We start from the raw sequence: 22,935 nt of genomic DNA on the forward strand, positions 1-22,935 counted from the left end.
CCAGCCAGTCTGAGGGCAAAGCCCCGAGGTCAGTGACAGCACCGCGGCGCCGACACACAGCCATCTGGCTGAGAACACTCACTTTTCAGCTCACGACCCCAAGCCAGAAGGGGAGGAAGCCAAGATTCTAGGCTCACCTGCCTTTGCCTTTTCAAACCTGCCCACCCCCCACCTTCCTGACCTCGCCCAGCGCGCGGCCCCAGGGCAAGGAGAGACCCTGCTCCCGTTTGAGGGGTGTCCTCACTCTGACCGAGGTCACTCACCTCAGTACTTTGGCCAGTTTGCAGTAAACACAGAGGAAACAGCACATGAGCACAAAGGCAGCAATCAGCAAGGCGCCACCGACGGCGATCATAACCTCCACGTCAATCTTCTCGATCTGGAAACGAAGCACGCACCTGGGCAGAGTGCGGGCGCGCAGCGAACGCGCCTCCCTTCCCCACGGCCCGCTATGCCCCCTTCGGTGGAGGAAGAACCACCCCGAAACCACAGGCCTCATGGCTGACTCCCCCCAGGGAGGCCGAGGAGCCTCAGCTGGCCCAGCTGCGTAAAGGGTTTATTCGTGGATGGAAAGGGACCGAAATGCCCAGTCCAGAGAGAAGGACGTCAGGAGAGCGGCGGGATGGCATCCTTGTCCTTCCATGGGCGGCGGGGTGTGGCTGCACGGAACGCACAGGCCCGCACTCCGCCGCGTCGTCTTACGGCCAACACCTGGCCCCCTGAAACAGACTCGCTCTCAGAGTCAGAACTGAGCCCTCGTGTGCATCAGCCGGAACGCCTCCCGTGGGAACAACTAAGGAAATGTGTTTTTCCAGAAAGTTATGTCAGTCTGAGAATATGCAGACCCGTTTTGTAAATAATAGGTATTTGGGGGAAAAAGTTTTCAATTCTCCCACTGACAACTGGGTCCTGCCACCTGGGCATTTAAGGAGATTCTAGAAGCTTCCAGCCAAACCCTTCCCCAGGCTGAGATATGCGGAGTGTCCTGCACAGACCAGGAACCTGTTTCTCCAGGAGCTCCTGTCCCTCATTCTGCAGGTCACACAACTTCCTCTGCCACTTTTCCTCCTAAATCCAACTGGTTTCCTCAAAATCCAATTTATCTGGAATAAGCACTCTGGTTAATCGACACTGAGCCTCGAGGAGCTCGTCCACTCAAAGGCTGAGCGATAACTGGGGAGAAGAACGCTCCGAGAGACAAGCAAGCGCCCCAAATCGCAGGCACACTTCCCCGAGTCCAGTCGCCCTGAGCCGCGTGAGGCCAGCTGCACCAGACGGCACAAAAGAGAAAAAAATGAATTTTAGTGAACAAAGCCCTTCAGTAGTAAATTTCTTACACCTTTGATCCCTAAGAAGGATGTAATTTTCATCGTTAGGGACAGCTGTCGTGCAAGTCTTAAGACCTGACTTTCAGGAGCACTGTCTTCAGCCAGAGCTCACGGAATCGACAGGCACCATCTGAGTCCTTTCTACCCGTCAGGACACGGGCTGTGTGACATCAGCCCTCAGGACACCAGCTCTCTCACGGAGTTCTCAGTTCTGTTCCACGTTCAGAATTCTAGCCTCCCAGGTCATACGGAACATCCGGATCATATTTTGAATAATTTTGTTCTCAGTCTTGTTCCTTCGCAGGTTTTCGTTTGTTCCACAGAAAACATTTAGGGTTTGTCTTCTAATCAAAACGTAGTTTGAGATTTTAATAAAAAACACAGAAGGAAAACCCGGTCAAGTGAGGAGTAAATGCCCTTACGCTCAAGACACGCTTTGTTTTAGCCACAGAGGGACACTCTGCAGCCACTTATCACAATATATGTTGTGACATATATGTTCATTGATGTGATATACATGTTCAGTCACATATATGTTCATTGACATATTACTACGGTTAAGTAAACTGATACGCTGACAAATATAATCGACGTATATATAACCACATAGTTTTATAAAACCGCATATACATAAAACGTATACCTGACACGTGTAATTGAAAAATAGACACACGTCTGTCACGTGGCACAGGGAGAAGAAACCGGAGGAGGCTACCGGTCCGAGACAGGTCCCTCCGGTCCCAGGTGCAGAGAGCCTGCCAGGCCAGTCCTGTTAGACAAGGGAGTTAAGGAGCTACACGAGGCTTCTCACGGAGACCAGGGACTGGGTCGGGCACAGGTGTGGGGACTGGCAGCCGGCGGGGCCGGTTTCTCTCCGACTCTCTACAAATGTCGTGTGCGTAGTCACGTGAGAACGCAACGCCTGCGTGCCACTTCTAGTGATTTCTTTCTGCCCTTCATCTTTTTAGTTTCCGTTGTACAGAAAGTTTTCAAGATGTGCCTTCCAGCCAGAGCTAATTTAAAATTTAATAAAGAATGAGGCCACAGTTGACAACGTGAACGCTGCTCAGGGCCATCGCTGAGTTCGAAGGCAGGAAAATGGCAGTATGCTTTCCTTTTTTATTTTTTTTTCAAATAGCCTGTCTTATACAGATCTCCATACTGAATATTTACGCATAAAATTACATGTGATGCCTGGGGTTTGCTTCTGAATAGAGAGAGCGCGAAGTAGGAACGAGGGTAGTGATGAGAAATTCCACACCGTGAACCTGCTTGTCCCCTCCCAGAAGAGTAACCATGAAGCCTTCCCGCTCCGTGATGGTTCAGGGTGGTGAGAGATCATGTCTATAGGAGACGGGTACAGTAAGAAGGGCCGGGAGCCGTGGACACAGCTGGGGGTGAGCAGTCCTTGGGAACTCAAAGGGCCCCCACCTCACCCACACTCACGCCTCCTGCTCGGTCACACCTGGACACCCAGTCCCCACCTGGTACACGGCCGGCCCCGGAAGTCTCCGAGCTGGCAGAACCTGAGTGGGGCTGTGCAGGTACCTCGGCAAGTGTCCCAGCTCCTTGTGAGCACAGCTCTTCAAGGTCACAGGAATGGGTCCCCCCTGGGTCACAGTTTGGTGCTGTGTCCTCCCCAGGAACTCTAAGGTCGCAGAGCCCAGTGAGCGAGTAGTGATGAGGAATTCCATGCCGTGAACCTACAGGGCCTCCACGTCAGGCTACAGGGCCACCAGACCATGCTGGCACAGAAGGGTTGCTGGGGCACCCAGGGGAGCCGCCAGGCCAGAGGTTCAGTCTGCACCTGCCTCTGGGCTGTACCCCTTTGAGTCTATCATCCATCCACAGAGCAGATGGGAGGATTCTTTAGATAACCAATCAATAAAACCCGTCTCCTGCTCAAAAGATTCCCACGGAACTCAGAGTAGAATCCAAATTGTGTGACCCACAGACCCCTCCTCACCTGCCCCTCCCCCTTCCAATGCCAACCTGCCACCTCCCTCCCCGTCACCAACACCCACCACACGCCTTCCTCCCTTATGCACCTGCCTCAGGACCTTTGCCTCCACCGCCCCGGAACCTCCAGTCACATGTGACTGCGTCCTTTTCCTTCATTGCTCAAACTTCATATTTCCAGGAGGTCTTTCCTGCTCATCTTAATACTGACCCTCCCGCCACCTCCAAGGCACTCAGTTCCCCTATTCTTGGCCCCAGTCGCTATTTGAATTTTTCATTTGTTGTTTTGTTTCTTGTCTGTCTCCTCCATTTAGAATATATGTCCCATGAGGACAAGGAGTGAGTCCATCATGCTCATTTCCATAGTCCCTGCCCCTAGAAAAGTGACAAGTGTTTGCTGACTGATGGCTGAGTGCATAACTAAAGCAGAGCCCCTCCCCCACACACATGCTCTTCTTGTGAGACCTTTGCAATTCCAAGCTCTCGCCTGCAGTCACGGGCCTGGAGGACCCCATCCCTCAGGCTCCCTGACATGACCAGTTAGACATTCCCAGCAGCCGAACCTGGCCCAGCCTGCCTTTTTCCTCCCCATCTTCTGCCTTCGTGAGGTGACACTGAGGAGGGCGTGTTCTGGAACCTCGGGTGATCCCAGCTCTTCCTCACATAAAAATCCCTGACCCACAGAAAGGGCACCACGTAGGCATCAACTAGGAAGATAAACACCTATATTCGCAGGCACAGAAGACGCCTGTGATATTCTATTGACTTGTGAAAAACGGTACACGCAGCTACTTCTCTACCCACGTACGCAATATAAGTATCTGCAAGAACATTCAGCAAAATGTTACCATCTAAATCATAGGACTTCCTCTTTTATTCTCAGTACTGTAAAATTTTACATTTTCCTATGCTGGTTAAGCATTCCTTCTAGAAAAAGAAAATCAACAAGAAAAAAAAGAAACAAACTAAATATCCTCAAACCCTTGCTCACCAAAAGAAAAAGACCCAAACTCTGAGCAAACTAGTGGTCACGTGCGGTGGTTCAAACGCAGGTGCAGTTCTGAGACGGGCGGGGGGCGAGAGGGCTTTGCACCTCCACTGCCAGGCGCGATGGACACTGATGGACACCTCGTAGCTCACTTGGGCAGCAAAGTTACCCACACGCACATCACCATAGAAACGCGATCCACAGGCGGCTGCAAGTTCGCGATGTAATTACCTGGGGTCTTGGCAAACTGTGGCGAACGGCGCAGGCTGCGAGGGGAGGCGTTCTCACCCCAGCAAGAGGGGTGGTGCTGGGGTCTTCAAAGGGCAGCGCGCGCAGGGCCTGCTGGGGCCTCCAGGTGGGCACACTTCGGGCCTGGGTGAGAAAGGCTGGCCCCGCCGTGGCTGCGTATAAGAGCGAGCGCATCGCACGTCCAGGAAGGGCGGCAGCCGGCGCGCAGGCGGGAGCGCGGGCGCGGGCGCGGGCCGGGCCATGCTCGCCGCCGGCGTCCTGCTGCTCTGCTGGCTCGCGGCCCCCCGGCCCGCCCGGCCCGAGACGCTCTTCCACAGCCGGGACCGCTCGGACCTGGCGCCGTCGCCGCGGCGCCGGGCCGCGCCCATCGCCGACCTCCCGGCGGCGCAGGTAGGAGAAGCCCGAGGCGCGCTTCGCTCTGGCACACACAGGCGCACGTGCACGCACACCTGCACACGCGCGCACACCCGTGCACGTACGCACACGTGCGCGCCCCCACCCCAGGCGCGGGACCTCGCACAGGCCACCGGTGAGCACGAGGTAGAAACACCGCCGGGCGCAGGCGGACACTCAGCGGACACTGGGTGACGGGACGCAAAGGCGCCGTCCCGGGCGGCGGAAACGGGCAGGGGCCGGGCAGGTGACCCACCGTCGGTCCCCGTGCCTCTCTCTCCTGCAGCGGTTCCTGTCCAAATACGGCTGGGCCGAGGCGCCCGCGGGGGCGGGGGCCAGGGGTCCCCACGCCGCCCCGCCGCCTGAGCGCCCCGCGGGCGCCGCCCTGGCCGAGACCCTGCGCAAGTTCCAGAAGGTCAACGCGCTGCCGGCGAGCGGGGAGCTGGACGCGGCCACGCTGGCGGCCATGAACCGGCCTCGCTGCGGCGTCCCGGACACTCAGCCCCAGCTGCAGGCCACCAGCACTGCACCCCAGACCCGGCCCACCCCGCTGGGCCAGCGCCCCAGGGCCCGGCCGAAGCGCTTCCTGCAGACTCTGCGCCCAGGACCGGACCTGCAGCCCAAGGGCTCCCCTCAGGGTGGGGGCACCTGGGCCTTCGCCAAAAAGACCCTGACCTGGAGGCTGGTGGCGGAGGGCTACAGCAGCCAGCTCTCCGTGGAGGAGCAGAGGTACATCTTCCGCCTGGCCTTCAGGATGTGGAGCGAGGTGATGCCCCTGGACTTTCGCGAGGACCTCACTGGCCCTGCAGCCACGATTGACATAAAGCTGGGTTTTGGACGAGGTAAGAAGGGCGAAGACTGCGCAGGCCGTGTCCCCTCTCTGCCTTCCCCCAGAGCCTGAAGTAGGGCCGCATTAGCATAATGGGGACTTCAGGCAAACAGGTCCACCTGGGTAACTCCTCCCTGGCCTCCTGCCGGCCGCAGGCACCCGCAGAGCAGCAGCACCAACCGTGCTCCCAAGGCTGTCCAGAGATGTCACCTGTCAGGCCGTGGGCATATTGTAAGCCCTCCAGATGTTGCTTTATTGTAAGTGACTGGAGAGGGCCCAGGCGTGTCACCCTACAAAGAGCCCAGAGTGATCTCTTGGGGACATCAGAGGTCAGCCCGATGAGCACTGCTCACAGAGGGCTCAGTGTGCCCCAGGGCACAAGGTAGACTAGCCGTCCTCGTCCAGGCCCCACTGCCTCCTAGCAAGGTGGGTTTGCACAAAGTCACTTCTTTGCAGCCTCATCTAGGAAGGAGGGGTGCTAACAGCCGTACAACGCTGGTCCCACTGGATTAAGTTCCTAATCTGAGAAGTACCAGGGCACAGTTTGTTGAAAAACTATGCTAATGTAAGGGACGGGCCTTGCCACGTGGCAGCACCCCCTGTATTCCATGAGCGCCAGCTGTCAGGGTCCAGGGCACGACTCGTCCCCCCCATCAGCTTTTCGACAGCGCTCCATGTCCCAGAATACACCCGGCTCGCTGGCAGTGGGACAGCCTCTCTCCTCTTGGCTCCTGTAGCATGTGGCCCACAGCCGTTTATGCCCTTAGATTTTGTAACACATTGCTCATGATCCACCGTGTGTCACGCAAGCCTCACGTGGAAGAGTTAGTCCAGGAGGTGCCACTTCTGCTCCCAGACTGCCGGTCCCTCGAGGCTGGGAACCCTGCAGGTGTCTGCGTTCCCCGGTCCGGGGAGCTGGGCAGTCTATGCAGTGGGCACTCCTGCTCACCTGGACCACCTCCCTCTCCCTCGCCAGGCCGGCACCTGGGCTGTCCTCGGGTTTTTGATGGGAGTGGACAGGAGTTTGCACATGCCTGGCGCCTGGGTGATATTCACTTTGACGATGATGAACACTTCACACCTCCCACCAGCGACAGGGGCATCAGCCTTCTCAAAGTAAGTGCCCTCGCGCTGCTCGTAGACCACGCAAAGGGCACTGCCACCTTGGCCGGGGTCCAGGGGAGCACCCACTCCCTTCCGAGGAAGCTCCCCAGTTCTCAGCATCGTCCCTTCTTACCAAGCATGGCCCCTCCCCAGGCACAGCCGGCCTCCGTGGTGGGACGGCTCCCAGTGGCCCTCAGACACCCTGGGTCAGCACTGCACTGATGGTCTGTGTTCCTTTCCAGGTGGCCGTCCATGAAATTGGCCACGTCCTCGGCTTGCCTCACACCTACAGGACAGGATCTGTAATGCAGCCAAATTATCTTCCCCAGGGGCCTGCGTTTGAGTTGGACTGGTCAGACAGGAAGGCAGTTCAAAAGCTGTATGGTAAGGCTGCTTGGGAGAGGCCATGCTCAGAGCTGACGGAGGACCCCAAACCTCCTCCCTGCAAGGCTGGCCCCCAAAGGGCACCAAACAGTACAACTTACGGCAGCGAGGGCAGCTGCCTCCAGGCTCTGGGGTGCCAATCCCTAGTCGAAGGCGGCCATGCCAGACTGTGGCCACCGTGGGGAGCAGAGCAGTCCCATGGGTGCTTCCTCCCGTGTCCTCTCTCTCACACAATGCATTATGTTCCCTGAGAGGAAGGAGGGGGCACGTGGTTTTCCAGACACAGGAGTGGCATCTCATGAGAGCTCCAGGAGCCGGAAGCCGCTGAAGAAGTCGTCTGCAATCTGAAGGCAAAGAACAGCACAACCAGATGAGCTTTAATGTCTATTTAATTGTTCAGGCCAAAGTGCTGGCAATTAATTACTTAATGGAGTGATCGGATTTGGCACTGAGGCTGCAGGAAAGAGAACCCGCCCTCCACTTTTCCATCGAAAACAGGGACCGTCCCCATTTCTGTTCTACTCAAACCGTCCCGTTCTTGCCCCGCAGCATCTTTGGAGAGTGACAAATGCTAGGACACGTTTATGTCCGTCCGTGGAAATCTACTCCTGTGTGTGCCCAGGACGAAACTTCCTCCCTCGGGGGAAGTCAGGTCAGCCACCAGAAGAGGCATCAGCTGTGCTTAGGGTGATCGTATAACTCGCATCCAAACTGGGGACACTTGAGAGAGTGACCGGGAGCGCTTTAATGATGAAGCCAGAACAACCCATGTGCCCAGCACTGCTGCAGGCCAGCGGGGTCCCTCTGTCCACTCAGCCAGGGAAGGCTACTTCCAGTGTCGTGAGGTCTTGCTTTAAGGTGTTTTCATAGCAACGTCCAGCTTTGCAGTTGTCTCTAGACAAGTCGTACGTGAAGGTAGGAACTGTGGGCTTTGCAGCCGGTGACGAGGGGCTGGGCTTTTTGTTTGCTTGTTTTTTAAGGCTCATGCGAAGGCTCATTTGACACTGCGTTTGACTGGATCCGCAGAGAGGAAGACCACCGCGGGGCGGCGCTGCTGAGGTTTAGCACGTACTTTTTCCGCAACAGCTGGTACTGGCTCTACGAGAACCGGAACAACCGGACACGCTACGGGGACCCCATCCGCATCGTCGCAGGCTGGCAGGGAGTCCCAGCCCAGAACATAGACGCTGTCGTCCACATCTGGACCTGGAGAAGGGACGAACGTTATTTCTTTAAAGGTACAGGTCCCTGTGGACGGCTCGGTTCTATCAAACGAATGCTTTCGGAACCAATACTCTGAGCCCCTACCGGGGAATCTTTTGTAATGCTCTTGAGATTACTTAATTTCCGTGTTCCGTCAGACATAACCTCTGTGAGCACAGGAGGGGCGCTGTAGCCCTGATCTTTTTAACGAGGCACGGAACGCATCCAGTTGATGAAGGGGCGAGTGAATGCATGCGTAAACACACAGTGCTGGGATCTGGGGCGGCTGCCAAAGAATTGTAGGAAACCACACAAGTTTCGATCTGATTCTGGAGAGGAAAACACCTTAGAAGCCTACCAGCAGAAGCACGATCTAAAGGCGTAGAATGAGCACAGGAGGTGATCACTGTCACCCAGAGTCAGGTGCTGGAGCCACCCAGGAGTCAGGGCTTGGCCCCAGCTTTAAGGATGGGTAGGAGGACCTGGAGTGCCCCGGGAGGACACCAGCGTGCTGTGTGGCGGGGAGGTGGGGCTGGGGGAAGGCACAGGGGGTGGTCCAACTCACAGCCTTAGAGCTGGGAGGAAACGAGCATGTCGCCCGCACATGGAGAGCCTGAATGCCAGGGGCCGGGGCGGACTTTATCCAGAGGCGGCAAGGATGCCCTGGCAGTCTGAGCTGGGAGGAGCAGGTTTTGCAGGGAGGCAGGAACGCAGAGAGCCCAGTGGCCTTGGTGATCAGAGGACAGGTAGCCTCGGGCCTTTCTCGCTGCTTCCTCCCCACCCAGCCACTTTGCCCAGGGCCCCTGTGCCTATGTCCCAGGAGCATCACAAACTCGGTGTCGTGGTCACTGCTTCCCTTCTCCCTGCCGTCCCGAGATAAACCGTGGGCACTGTCTCTGCCAGCATCCTGGGAATGTAACCATGTTGCTCGCAGTGGCTCAAAACGAGTGAGGCAAGAGCCAAACCGAAGAACTCCACATGCGAAGTTTGCATTAGAAACTCATGAATGAACTTGGCCTTGGCCTCCCTTCACATCACAGACGAGGAAGCCCTTCAGAGCAGTCAGTGGAGACCGTGCCTCGGGCTGGACTTCGACAGTCTGGCTGTTTCAGAGTCGAGAGCACCTCCCTCCCCGGTTGGAGAAGTCCCGAACTGTAACTGACATCGGGGTTGCGGGGTCAGATCTAGAAGTAACTCTGGATCTGGGAGATCACGGACTTGGGCCGAAGCTTCACCCAGAGGCAGGAAGCCTGTCTTTCCTCTGGAATCACAGCGGAGCGTCATGGTGGCCGGGGCCTCTGCTGAAGGCCGTCCCTTTTGTCGTTGCCTGTGATTTTACAGTGACAAACCACGGTAACGGTTTTTGTTTGGCTCTCAGGAAATCAATACTGGAGATATGACAGTGACAAGGATCAGGCCCACACAGAAGACGAACAAGGAAAAAGCTACCCCAAACTGATTTCAGAAGGATTTCCTGGGATCCCAAGTCCCCTGGACACTGCCTTCTATGACCGAAGGAAGCAGCTAATTTACTTCTTCAAAGGGTCCCTCGTAAGTAGAAGGCTTTGCAGCCTGCTGTTGCTTCTGTCACCTCTAACTGAAGCTGGTCAGACGACCAAGTCCTTAGTGAAATCTGTCCTGTCACCGCAGGCCTATGTGGCAGATCATCCCCTGCCAACAGATCATTCCGTTTAATTTTTAATGGAAAATTAAAAATTTCCCGCCCAAAGAATTCGGTGCCCAGTCACAGATTGACTTACCTCATCGCTAGAAATTAACCTCAGATCAGTATTTCCAGAAAAGCCAGTCTTGTTTTCCTTGCTCTGCAGGTGTTCGCATTCGACATCAACAGGAATCAAGTCCTTGGGTCTTACCCGAAGATGATGACCGACGTCTTCCCGGCCGTAGAGCCGCAGAGCCACCCCGTCAGACACCTGGACGCGGCCTACTACTCCTACGCGCACAAGGCCGTCTTCCTCCTCAAAGGCCACCAGTACTGGAAAGTGGTGAGTGACGAGGACAGACGCCGGCGCCCTGGGCTCCCTCCCAACGGCGTGCTCCCCCCGCGGCCGATCTCGGGGACGTGGTTCGACGTGTGTGACGTCCACACCTCCACCCTGAACATGTGATGAGGGAACCAGGCCGATGCAGAGCCCAAGGGTTTCGCTCCTAAGAGGAAGAGTCTGGGATTTAGTAACAGAAGCGGATGGGGCTCCCTAAGTTACAGCCCAGCGGGAAGGGCATTACCTGAACTTCGATTCAAAAATCAGTTTCTCGGGGAGTCATTTCCCAAGTCATTTTACACATTGTTTCGGAAAGGTTAAAAATGAGTCCCGAGGAATTGCTCTTTGCTTCCCACTCTCTCCAGGGCTCCGTAGCAAGGTCCCGACACTGTCCCCTGCTACCACCCCTCCCCCCATTTCCTGGGTAGCCAGGAACATGGCCATAGCCAGGGGGTCTCATCAGAGAAGACACCTCTCCCCAAGGACATGAAAGTGTTACTGCACTGAGCTTAAGGATTCAGTGAGAAAGGACGCAGAATTCGAATGAACTACACTCCAAGATCGTCGGAGTAACTTATGTTTTGTAACACTTGACCGTGTTCATGGACTTTCTTTCCAAGCATCTCTCTCGATCTTCACAACTCTGTCCCAGTGGCAGGACAGACACTGCTGTGCACATTCCGGCCAAAGACGCTGAATGAAGCTCACTAGTTGTGTCCTGTCCAAGGTCAAAGGCAGTGGTCGCCCTTGACCCTCACCTCCCTGCAGCCTAGCGCCCTTGCCCTCGCTGCACTCCTGGAGTGCTTTGTTTGAATACAGCCTGCACCCCAAGTGGAGCTGCACAGAACAGCCTCTGGCCTGCCACAGGTCATATAACGCGCTCCTTCCTCTTCCAAGCAGGAAACACTTTATTTGGCAGTTTGTTTATGTTCTGAGGGTGAGGCTCTGGAAGGTAACTGGATGACTAGTTTTCCTGTATCAGTTTTCTCTAGGGCAGGCATCATGTCCCATTACCTCTTAACACAAAAACTCTCAATGTCGTACGAAACGAGGTGCACAAAACTAGGCACTGAAATTAACTGAAAAAGATTCAGTGGTCTCGACGATCGGGGTACAAATAACAGTTCTTAGAGGAACAGCTAAAACTGAAGCACTTTAGGGAGATTTCATTTAAAATCAGTAAAATACCCTTTGAACCCCTGTAGGAACTTTCATACTATTGCTTTGACAAGGGAAGATAGCTAGTATTTTTATCTTCTGGCTTAAAAACAAATTTCCCTCTTGACTGAAAGGCTGTTTGGCTAAGGAGAGGTGATTAGACTAAGCAAGCAACTCTCATCCCCAACTCCAGCTTGTTTCTACTTCAGTAGAAAACCCTTTTCGAATTTGTGAATCCAAAGTTAGATGTGTATGAGGGAAGTGTCCAGGTTAACTCGCAAGGACAGTGTGACCCTGGGTGTGCTTGCTGTGGTGGGCGGAGGGGAGGGGGGCAGAATGGCAGCGGTCCCGATAGGGGACATCGCTGACTTTGTACAACTGCTTTATAATTTAGTCAAAACTTTAAACGTTTCGACGATTAATATTTGAAAATTGATGCAAGTCTGTCCTAAGGACAATGCAACTAAAAAACAAGGAAGTGGACAAATGGCAAGAAATAGTTCTGCGAAGTTATGACAGATGTCAACTCACCGACAAGGGACACACCTGAAAATCTCAGTGTACGAGAAAGCAGCTGATAAAAATCGAGCTTAAAACAGGTTTGTTCCAGACCATTTCCTAGCACAGGTCAGATCCCTTCAGAGGCGTGGCTGGAGGATCTGCAGTGGGAATGACCGCAGCTGTCGCCGACGGAGGTCACGGGCGCCTCGTCCCTCGCTCAGGACCAGGCCAGAGGGCTGGGGCGCCAGGCAAGCTCGTCTGCAGAGGCGGCCTGCACGCCAGCCCAGACCGTCGCCCTGACAGGGAAGAGGATGCCTGATGTGTTGCGTTACTGTTCCCGCAACCGCGATCAGTAACTACGGCGGGACGAGCACCGCACCGAACGCGTCCGCGTGCGCCGGACAGGAGCCACCGAGCGGCAGCGAGCGATGCATAGAATCCAGGGAGGATTTAGTGTATGGCAGAATTTTGTTTTTAATATTTGAATCTTTACTTTGTAAAATGTATTAACCGCATCAAAACTCAACGTGAGGAATATAAAATGGAAAAAGACAAAGACATTTTAAATAAATAAATTATTTATTCAAAATAATTTTACCTTATTCACAGTTTCAAGTTTAAAATAAAAAAGGCCAGGGGTGAGGTGGGGGGGAGACGGGAGTAGTACCTACTCTTGACCAACTGTCACCAAGGGAAAGAAAAGTAGGTCCCTCAGAACATGCACTGAATACAGGGAACTGCTCGATGCATCTTCAAAACTCCTGCACCGCAGCACACGAAGGGCCGAGCTCACCCCGGGCCGCGAGCGGGGAGCCCTGCGCACGTGCAGGCCGCTGCCCGAACCCACCGGGCCACTCACGTCGCCGGGCCACTCACGTCACTGGAATAAAGTTCCCTTGACCAAAGGAGCATTTACCCCAAGTAATTACAGCTTAAACCCATACAGCTTAACATACTTCAAAAACATTTAAAAGTGTAACTGCATCACAGCAAGTCTGTCAACGTTGAGGTGCCATGTATTTCTCGAAGAAATCAGTGCCGGGAGCTTTAAGTCTGACTATTTTTAGCACTTTCCATGAAGAAGCCAAAGAATTCGACCGTGATGTGTCTGTCACGGGCAATGAGGGCTCAGCGGTTCCACTGCTGGGCCCGCGGTAAGTGGGTATCCCCGTGTATTTAATTAAACGAAGCACCAAATGGACAAACTCGCCCCCGAGTGCAGAAGGCACTGACAGCGTCTGGGCGGACGCCGCCCTGGCGTGAGTCACTGGACGGGGCCGCCGCCGCCGCCGCCGCGAGCAAGCTGATCCAGCAAATGGGTAAGAACGTCGATCCTTTCAGACAGAGTTGTGTTTCTGTTGGCTGTAGCTCTCAAAAGCTGGGAGTAAATCTGCTTGTTGGTTTTGAGGGCTACGTCGTCTTCGCCGTTATTGCTGGGTTAAAAACGAAAGCGAAACAGAACAAGAGGTCACGTGAGCAGTGGTGCCCCCGACCGTCCAGAAAGAGAAGCAACAACGCAGTGACGGGCCAGCCACCGCCTTCCGCAGGGAAGGCCTGTCCCATGCCGCCTGCTCATCTGAGACATCAATTTCAATACAGCAAAACCAATTTTTTTTTTTACAGGTATTCTTTTTACAGATATTTGAGTGCTTACTACAGAGTGGGAACTGCTCCTGGCAGTGACCACAACAGACCAAAAGTCCCGGCCTCCGTGGAGTGTGCGCTCTGTCGGGGAAGGAGGTCTGGGAAGACAGCATTAACCGAGTGTCAGGTGACATACTCCACGGAGAAAACGCAGTGGAGTCAGCCGAGGGCCGGGGCGCTCCCTCCACCCTCACATCGAGCTCCGCGGTCCTCAGCCTGGGTGGGCGGCATGGACCTGCTCTCCCCGGAGCTAGAATCACCCAGGGCTGGAAGCACAGACTCCTGACTTACAGAACGACTGCACCTCCAGTATCTGAAAGGCCAGTGCAACATCCGTGTGCACAGCGCCCCCAGCTGGCGGGTTCTAGACAGTACTCCAGTTTACCACTGTTTACAAGGAAACTGCAGTTTGCAGTTTGTTCTGAAAATATTTTCCCATAAAATAGATCAGTGGATTATATTTATGTGACTACTGAAAAAGACTAGTAATTTGCATAGCAGTTCATGTCTAACATCCTTTAAAAATGAGCCCAGATGGATCACAGATCCCTGGCCACACGACCAGGTAACAGCTCACAACCGCGTCGCTCCTGAGAGTGGGCATGTCCATCTGAGCCACATGACAGCCCTGTCCCCTCGAAGGCAAGGACCAGTATTCTTCTTTTATTGCTGTGAAAACTAAGGCCTGGAAGGGTTAATTTGGATCTAGGTCCAAACGTCATTTCCTGACTTCCAAAGTCACGTTCTTCCCACTCGTGAACGTGCCGATTCTCTTCCTTGCCCGAGCACTCCGTCTCTGGCACCTCCCTCTGGCCCACGTCAAGGCTCAGGCTGTAAAAACTGACCTCCTCCCCCTTCCTGGCCCCTCCCTCCCATCCTCCCCAACAGGACCCCCTGCCATCCCGCGGCTGGCCTGACACAGGCCCAGGCTGGAACCAACGTGGGCCCACTGCTCTCCTCCCCCCTATGCCTACTTCTTTTATCAGGCAAAGCTCCCCATCTCCTTCCCCCAGCACCGCCCATGGCACAGTAAAAGTGACAGTTCACTTTTACTCACTGTCTGCAGTCTGGGCCTACGATGGCTGTGTTTCAGGGGTTCTTTTTGGCAGAGAGAGGTTAACATTCATGAAACCTCAGATAATCTTATAAAATATTTGAACTCCTAACAGTGATCAAGGCAATAGCACCCAATGTGGGAAGTTACGGCTCCTTCTGTATGGACAATGACATCCATTTTAGCTAAAAGCCTGAAGATGACTGACGGCTTCTGGGATCGTAAATTTAAAACTCTTTGATTTGTTCTGATCATAATTCTAAATCTTAAATCATCTTTTAATTTCTATACAACATTCCCTCCCTTAATCCACGCTCATCAATCACTTCACTGAACCATGAAGTCTGTTCAGAAGGGTCCTGTCATTTCATAGGGTCATCTTTTCTCCAAAGGCAACTGACTTACATTCTTTTATTTTCCTTTTCACTAATCTTAACCAAATATTAAATGTACATATCTGGCCAGGAACAGCCCACAGACCTAAAGTAAGGGTCACCAGCCCCTGGGCCACAGACCAGTACTGATCCATGGCCCGTTAGGAACCGGGCTGCACAGCAGGGCATGAGCGGCAGGCCAGCGAAGCTTCATCTGTATTCACAGCCACTCCCCAGCAACAGCATCCCCTCAGCTCCACCTCAGATCATCAGGAGTTAGAGTCTCATAGGAGCACCAGTCCCTGGTGCCAGAAAGGTTGAGGACCACCGTCCTAAAGGATCTGCTCTCAGCATTATGGTCGCAGACATCCCAAACCCTGCGAGACTACTTCTAATTTTAATAGTTTTTCATTATATTTAACCCCAAAGCCATCAAAAGGTCAAGAGGCTCCAATCTGCTAAAGCAATAAATATTAAAATACAGTATAAGAGCAAATAAATTCTAAATTCAAAAAGGAAAAGACATAACCATTGAAAGCAGGACACCACCAATGCAGCTGTCATGAGAGGAAGTGCCTGCAAAATCGCAAACGGAAAAAAAAAATGTTTCAAATCAAATGCGTCTTAATTTTCTTAGATTGCACAGTTCTTATGGATTCTAAGAAAATTAAGATAACATCGTAATTACTCAGATTAATTTATTCTACTTTTTTTGCCCAGGGGTGGGAGTGGGGAGAAACAGTCAAAACGAAACAGAATCGTACTACTATTTCCTTTCTAATTCTACTTTTGTTCTCCCTTTATTCCAAAAAGAGTCCATCAATTCATGGGGAAATAACGGCCTGCAGCACAGATGTCCCCTCTGCCCAGCACCGTTAGAGACGTTTTCACACACACATCAGCGAAACATGAGCCAATGGCAAATGACTTAGAAACTGGTATTTCTGTTTTGAAACCTGTCATTGTATTAACTATATTAACTCAAGTATCACATTTAATAATCTCTTACTTAAACTCTGAAAATTTAGCTTAATAGGACTTTATGCATCATTCACGAAAACTTTAAAATTTTTTTCAACAGAATACTAACAACCTGAATAACAGAAGACCCTCCACTAAAATAAAAATGACCTAGGTCATACTATATGACTGTTATGATTATAAAAGAGATTGTAAGGCTAAACTATTTACCTACTAGCCAATTACTCAAACCATCGGTGTGTGAAAATCAATGGATCGCTGTGTTTCTTGCATATCATGAATTCGCGTTTGTGGAAACCAGTAAAAATTAAAAAAATTATGCACTGCTGTTAAAAGGAAAAGCCGTGAGTTTTTCAACTTTGCTTTTTTGCCTTTTAGCTCCTCAGGACATGGGTGCATCTGCTCACACCTCAACGCGTCCTGCCAGCACCAGTGACAGGGCACAGGGCACAGCAGACGCCAAGGACTGAGGAGGCCGAGTGAGACAGCCGGGCACCTACCAGTGAGTGCTCTGCCCCACACGAAGGCTCTCCTTTGACCACAGAGGAACTATTACAGCTGACAGGGTAACAGTTACTCTTAGGATGCAAAGCTGCTTAGTGTCTACAATTTTGACATGCAGCAGGATGCCTGGAGAGGCGCCCCTAACTGAGCTGGTCCGGGCAGAGTGCAGCCGAAAATCCTGGATTACCCACAAAAACGGCAGGAAAGACTGCAGGTTACCCTCGCACAGGGCCAGGCCGGGCTGTGTGTGCGCCTTCCACACACAGGTGCTGGGAAAGAAATTCCCGCAGTTTGATTTACCTGGTTTTCTTCTTAGTCGAAGACAGCAGTTTGATGGACTGAAGGAGGAGGAACGACAGCCGGGATTCAAATATACTGAGGAGTTTGATCACCTCTTCTCGATTCAGACTGGGAGAGGGATCGGCAGCCGGAGGGGCCTCCTCACTCTTCGGCTACAAGCAACAAGGAGTTATTTCATCTACGTTACCCGAGAACTGTAGTTCATACGGAAGTGATGGAACTGAGTTTCATTCATCCAGTAAGCTTTCAACCAAGATGACAGCCAGCAAACCCGAGATCACTTGTTTTAAGGGACAGCCCTATCAGCAGTGGTGGTGGCTGTGACCAGGCTGCCTCTGCCTCCTCCTTCCTCCCCTGACACCATTTAATACACTGAAGTACACGACAGAATGTCTCACACTTAATAGGCCCTTGCAAAGAGGAAATTAATGCTTCACGAAGATCTCCTAACTTCCCAACATCAGAGGCTGGAGGAGCCAGACGGAAACGGGTGTGTTACACGGTGACCAGCCGGGGAGAAAGGTCGCAGGCTCATGTGCATGGGGACTCGGGAAGCGCTGAGCAACGGCAGAGGCAGCACGAACGCTGGGATGCCGGCCAACTCGAAAGGCCCAGGAACCTGCGCAGCCCGCTCCCCGTCCCCTGGCTCCCCGGCAGTTTAGTAGAAAGCATGAGGGAGGGCGTGGGCCTTTTCTCTTAAAAAAAAAACAAAACAAAAAGAAACCCAAAGAAAAGCTAAACTCAACAGATACTTTATACTCCCAGGGCCTTACTAACCAAGCACTATGTGGTTATCTAAAGAAAAAAAATTTAAAAATAAAAGATATACTTGCAAATTCCAGTTAATAATGATTCCGAGAAAACATAATAAACCGCTGTTAATGTTTTTATGCAGAGCAAATACATGTGTGTATGTCTGTATACACACAACTCGTACACGCGTGTACCCCATGTGCCCACTTACACGTCCAGCAGTTGGCACAAGACACGTAAGAACAGAGACAGCCGTTTTCTCCACCTACCTGGCCCAGCTCCCCCACGAGCTCCCTTCCGATGAGCTGGAACGCGTGCTTAGTTCTCACCATTATATCCAGAGCCCCAGACAGTGTTTTTAATTTTCCAACGTTGCTATTCTGACCTAGAGTGTTAAACACAAAATGATCGTTCCTTTACAGGTAAATCTACAAACCCATCCAATGTCTCAGCGTATCAACGAAAATTCCAATTTTCAAACGCTGTAAAGTTAGCTTATGAGAATCCCAACAAATCTTCTAAATCCAACTTTTGTTCAGTAATTATCCCTAGAGAAAAATATGATCATCGTTTCCCTGCCTCCCGATTTGGTTCTGCCAGCGTGAGAGCACAACCTGTCTGGATAAGAGCCAGTGTGGGAGTGTCAGGTTCAAGGGGACAAGCCGGGAGGAACCTGCGGTGTGAAGGCCACCGCGCTATTTACCAGCCACACAAGGCTGGTCGGGTCCGAAGTACCTGTGAGACACCCGTGTCCACCTGCTGTTCAAAGCAGGCGGTCAGACCAGCTGAGCCGGTTTCCTTTATTCTGAGACCCGAACAGACTTTTCTGCAGCTCTCGAGCTCGAAGCGCCTCTGCCCTGCTCTCCAGGAGCTCCCGCCTGGTTGTGCACGCTGAGGCGTAGCGGGGGGCTGACCCTGTCCACACAAAGCTGGGCTGGCCTTTGCCCTCAGCTCCCGGAGGCGATTCTAAAGCCCTCGGAACACCCTGTCTGCTGGGGGTCTTTGTTGACCTGGAGGAACCTGGACCACACAGGACAGCCTAATGACTGGTTCACTGTGGGGGCTTTGGGCCCATGACCCCCAGAGCAGCTGGAGACAAAGGTCAGCCACGCGGCAGCCAACCCTGTCTGTGGGCATCCCAGTAAAATCTCTGGACACCCAGGCCTGGGTGAGCTCCTCGGAGGACATGCTCTGTGCACACTGTGACTGAACGTCGCTGCGGCGTTGAGCGCTGTCTGACTCCGTGGGCAGAGGATGGCCAGAAGCTGCTCGAGAAGCTTCGTGCCGGGAGCTCTCGGCACTCTGCCCCATGTGCCTCCTCCCGTGGCTGGTCCTGTTCTTCCTGTCACACATGGTAACCCCAAGTATAACACCCTTCAGACAGTTCCGAGCCCTTCCGGTGAACTGTCAAACCTGAGGGTGATTTCTGGGACCCCTAGGCCTGTACTCATGTGAGAAGTGGTCTTGGGGGCGCCTCAACTCTTCAGATGGCGGGGGGAATGTTGTTGCCTTCTTCCTTTACAGTATAAACCACCCATTGTCTTAAAAATCAATAGATAAATACGATTCAGTGTAGATCCTGGTACCTGGAAGGCAAGCTGTTGATTATGAATGGAAATACTATTGGGGACAGGGCACAGAGAAGACAGACAGCAGGAAATTTGAGTCTTATGTACTACAGAAAAAAAGACTAGGTAAAACGAGGTAGAATAAAAGGTGTAAACTAGAGCATTTATCAACCTGGCTTATAAAACCCACAAATCTGGCTAACAAAATCCCCCAAATATTTACATTATTTTTCTCAGATACAGCATTAAACATTCTTTTAAAAGAATTAACCATACATATCATCTTAGCAAATTTGTTTCCAGTATCTCTCTATTCTTCTTTAGATAAATGATTCCTGCTCATTCCAGGAATTCAAACATGGCAGAAAATTCAAAGATGGACAGGAAGAAAAAGCACCCCAGAAAGAGCACCCAACCATTCAACCCGGGTGATCACCCCACACACCCAGCCAGGCATTCTGTGCTGGCAAGAGGTTAACAGAAATGCCTGGTAAAAAGTAGTTTTAAAAACCATTCTGAACAGGAAACACATTCTCACATCGTAGGAGGGCCGAGTCGTGCACGGTGAAGGCCTCCCTCCCGCCCTCCAGGCCCCTCCGCAGAGGCGGCAACGTCATTATCAGGCTCTCCTGCGCCCTTCCAGGGAGGCTGCACAAATGGAGTCATCTATATGTTAAGTATCACGTATGTTAATTTTACAGAAGAAAACGACTGAAACGAAAGCAAATGAACGCAGTACTTCGAATAACTGTTCCTTGTTCCTTCCACAGCGGAGGCATTTCTCAAAAGACCGCTCCGCGGGAGGAGAGCAGGTGAACCAGCCCCTCCCCACCGCGGACACAACTCAATAAGCAGCCTCACTGCGTCTCGCTTCCCTTCTGTGCCCTGCCCTCCAGTTACCTTGTTCAGGACCTGCCTGTTCTAGAACCATCATCCACAGCTGCCAGTACTGGCTGCGGCTCACGAGGGTTCACTGGACTGCCCTCCTTTACCACTATCCCCTATGTTGTCCCCGATGGCTTAACTCTTTGTGTAAAGGACTTGTCAAAGAGCATCGTAGGCTATATTTCAATATTTCTAGTCACCGAGCATAATCTAAACCATTTCTCTAAGTTTTGAAAAGCACTTCCAAAACTGTAGAGATTGCTCTGGTCCTTACCCAAAGTCACTATGGGCAAATGAAAAAGTAAGCAATATTACGTGTATCCGAGAGAGACCAGAGGTCTATCTCACTCTGGGACAATCTACGCTAAGCCAATGCACACGAATCTGAGAAACGAAAAGGCGAGACTTACTGGTCATCTGAAACTCTGCGAACGCGACTCTTTCTAACTGTACTCGCAGCAGTTCGCAGGGCGCGTCCTTCAGCAGCTGGAAGAGCTTCACGGCTTTGCTGTAATGAAGGTCGGCGAGCACCCGGTGCTGCTTCCGGAGATGCTCGTCACCGACCTAGAACCAAAGGTGAAACAGAAAACACCCTGAGGCTCGGGTCTCGCAATAACGCGTTCATCACCTCTTCCTGGACTGCTAAACGCTTTTCAGTGTTGTTTTTCTGTAAGTCTGATCGTTTTAGCTTTTACATTTAGATCGCTAACCCATTTTCAGTTAATTCAGCATATGATGTGAGGCAGGAGCCCAACTCCCTTCTGCATGTGGATGTCCCGCTGTCCCAGCACTACTTGCTGAAAGGACAATTCTTCCCCTATTGAATTGTCTGGGAACTCTTAAGCTTGCTTTTGCCTTGAGGACATGAGGCCACCTGGGCAAACCTGAATTTTGGTTGGGGGGCCTCCTGTGAGCAAGGGAGGAGTCTAGGGCCAGCACAAAGTGGAAAAACGTCCTCCCTGATGAAACCAGACCTCAAAGAATAAGGGCAACCCAGAGGTAAACCCATGCCCCAAGGGACCGCGAGATCAGTTGTCTTGACACTGAGCTAAGGGGAAACAGCACGCAACAAAAACCATCTCTGAGAAGCTGAAGGAAGACTCTGCACGAAGACAGCGTCGACGCAGGCCTCGAATGAGTCTTAGAAATACACGCATTTCAGTACCAGGATTCATGTATATTCATGTATATTCACAGTACATTATTTCTAACAGCCTCAAACTGAAGCAACCCCAAAGTTCACTAATCATAGAATGGATAAACGAATTGTGATTTAGTCATTCAATGAATACTACTGAAATGAGGAAATGAACAGCTACCTGCACTAACCTGGAAGAATCTCAAAAATATGACAGTGCATGAAAGGCAATAAGCCACAGAATAACACGTACAGATGACTCATTCTGTAAAGGCCACAACCAGGCAAAATGTCAACACACTGAAGGGCAAGGTACACAGGGTTTCTGTTTACTGTCTTTCAAACTGCACATATGCTTCACATACATTTTTCTATGCGCTTTTATACGTATGTTCTATTTCACAATAAAGATTTTAACTGATGAGAGGTGTATACCTCAAAAATTTGCACAAAACCATTCCTATAAAGCCTAGCTATATTTTAAAAGATCAAAATAATACATGCAAGCAAATATGTTATTTTGAAAACTAAGACCCAATTATAGTAGGGAAAAATACATGACATAGGCAAGAGGGGAAAAATACCTACATGCCCAAGTTTTTCTAAAGTAGCTAACAGAATAGATGGCACTTAAAATGTACATTGAAATGTAAGAAAAGCGGCCAGAACACGTGTAAATGGACTTGGCAGCGCACTTGAACCGGAATGGCGTACCTGATTCCTCAGACAGCTGTGGTACATGGACGCCAGCCGGTGATGGATGGTTGCGGCTCGGTACTGACAGAGAGGCTGTCGGGCAGACACCGAGTCCACATCGCAGTACTTCAGGGACTTCATCATAGCCTCACTGACTTCTTTTTCGATCTGTTTATTTTTTGTTTAGGGGAAGGAAAAAAAAAAAAAGACGACAAGCCTATAGCCTTATGTAAGAAGTTTAAAAGCATTTAAACCCTGCTTGTCGAGGAGGAAGTGCTCCATATGTCAGGGGACACATAAGGCTAACGGCTTCTTTATAACTCCGCACACTGTTACCTGCTCCTGGGCTTTCCTGGACAATGGAGCGTAATCTTGCTGCAGCGTTGCCATGGTGAAGTAAGTGGTGGACAACTCCCAGTTCACTGAATCCCAAACGGCGGGGTGTATATCTCGTGTTCCCAGCGACCGCAGCGCTTTCAAATAGTAATCGACAGCCTGTGAGGGAGGGAGAAACACAGGCCTGACTCAGTACAAACACACGCCAACACCACATGAAAATAACACACACTTCACAGTCACCCGGGTGCTAACTGGATTTGGAGACTTTACAAAAGGACGATATTAGGAGGGAAGGAAGAAGGTACGTCAGTGACACCAGTGCAGTGAAGCGGGGGCAGAGCGGACTGCACGCCGCCCCGTGAGTCCGCTGCGGGCCCTCGGCTTTCTGACTTGCCCAGAGCCTGCGGGTGCACCGTCTCCCTTCGTTTCTCTTTCTAAATGAAAATTACGGTTTATAGGAGCAAACTGGAAAGAATAATTTGATGAGTCTAAGAATAAAAAAGTGTCAGATTTGACTCAAAAAAAGCAACTTCTCACCCTTTGCCCCACATTCTGAAATAGTCATTATATTTAAACAAATCAAATCACACTTAATTCCAT

At 51.8% G+C, this 22,935-nt stretch overlaps 2 protein-coding genes across 4 annotated transcripts in view; one reads left to right on the top strand and one right to left on the bottom strand.

The window, feature by feature from the left end:
- The first annotated feature begins 4,764 nt into the window (after positions 1-4,764).
- Positions 4,765-11,628, top strand: MMP21 (matrix metallopeptidase 21). The gene is made up of 7 exons (XM_039835928.1): positions 4,765-4,914; positions 5,069-5,759; positions 6,723-6,862; positions 7,093-7,234; positions 8,215-8,472; positions 9,816-9,988; positions 10,267-11,628. Exons 1-7 carry the CDS (start codon positions 4,765-4,767, stop codon positions 10,564-10,566), a joined length of 1,854 nt encoding a protein of 617 aa, XP_039691862.1. The 3' UTR covers positions 10,567-11,628.
- Positions 11,629-12,677: 1,049 nt separating this feature from the next.
- EDRF1 (erythroid differentiation regulatory factor 1) overlaps positions 12,678-22,935 on the bottom strand; it is a 34,685-nt gene continuing 24,427 nt past the window's right edge. For 2 of the 3 annotated variants that reach the window (XM_039836007.1, XM_039836006.1), the window contains exons 20-25: positions 22,333-22,491; positions 22,015-22,164; positions 20,573-20,726; positions 17,979-18,094; positions 16,957-17,108; positions 12,678-13,532 (exon numbers count right to left, since the gene is read on the bottom strand). In XM_039836007.1, coding sequence (XP_039691941.1) covers positions 13,364-13,532; positions 16,957-17,108; positions 17,979-18,094; positions 20,573-20,726; positions 22,015-22,164; positions 22,333-22,491 — 900 coding nt within the window. In that variant the 3' untranslated portion in view covers positions 12,678-13,363. The remainder of the gene's footprint in view (positions 13,533-16,956; positions 17,109-17,978; positions 18,095-20,572; positions 20,727-22,014; positions 22,165-22,332; positions 22,492-22,935) is intronic. The other variant, XM_039836008.1, reaches the window with a different exon arrangement.

This window comes from Pteropus medius, unplaced genomic scaffold, assembly GCF_902729225.1.
Source record: "Pteropus medius unplaced genomic scaffold, Ma_sr-lr_union100, whole genome shotgun sequence".
Classification (NCBI taxonomy): domain Eukaryota; kingdom Metazoa; phylum Chordata; class Mammalia; order Chiroptera; family Pteropodidae; genus Pteropus; species Pteropus medius.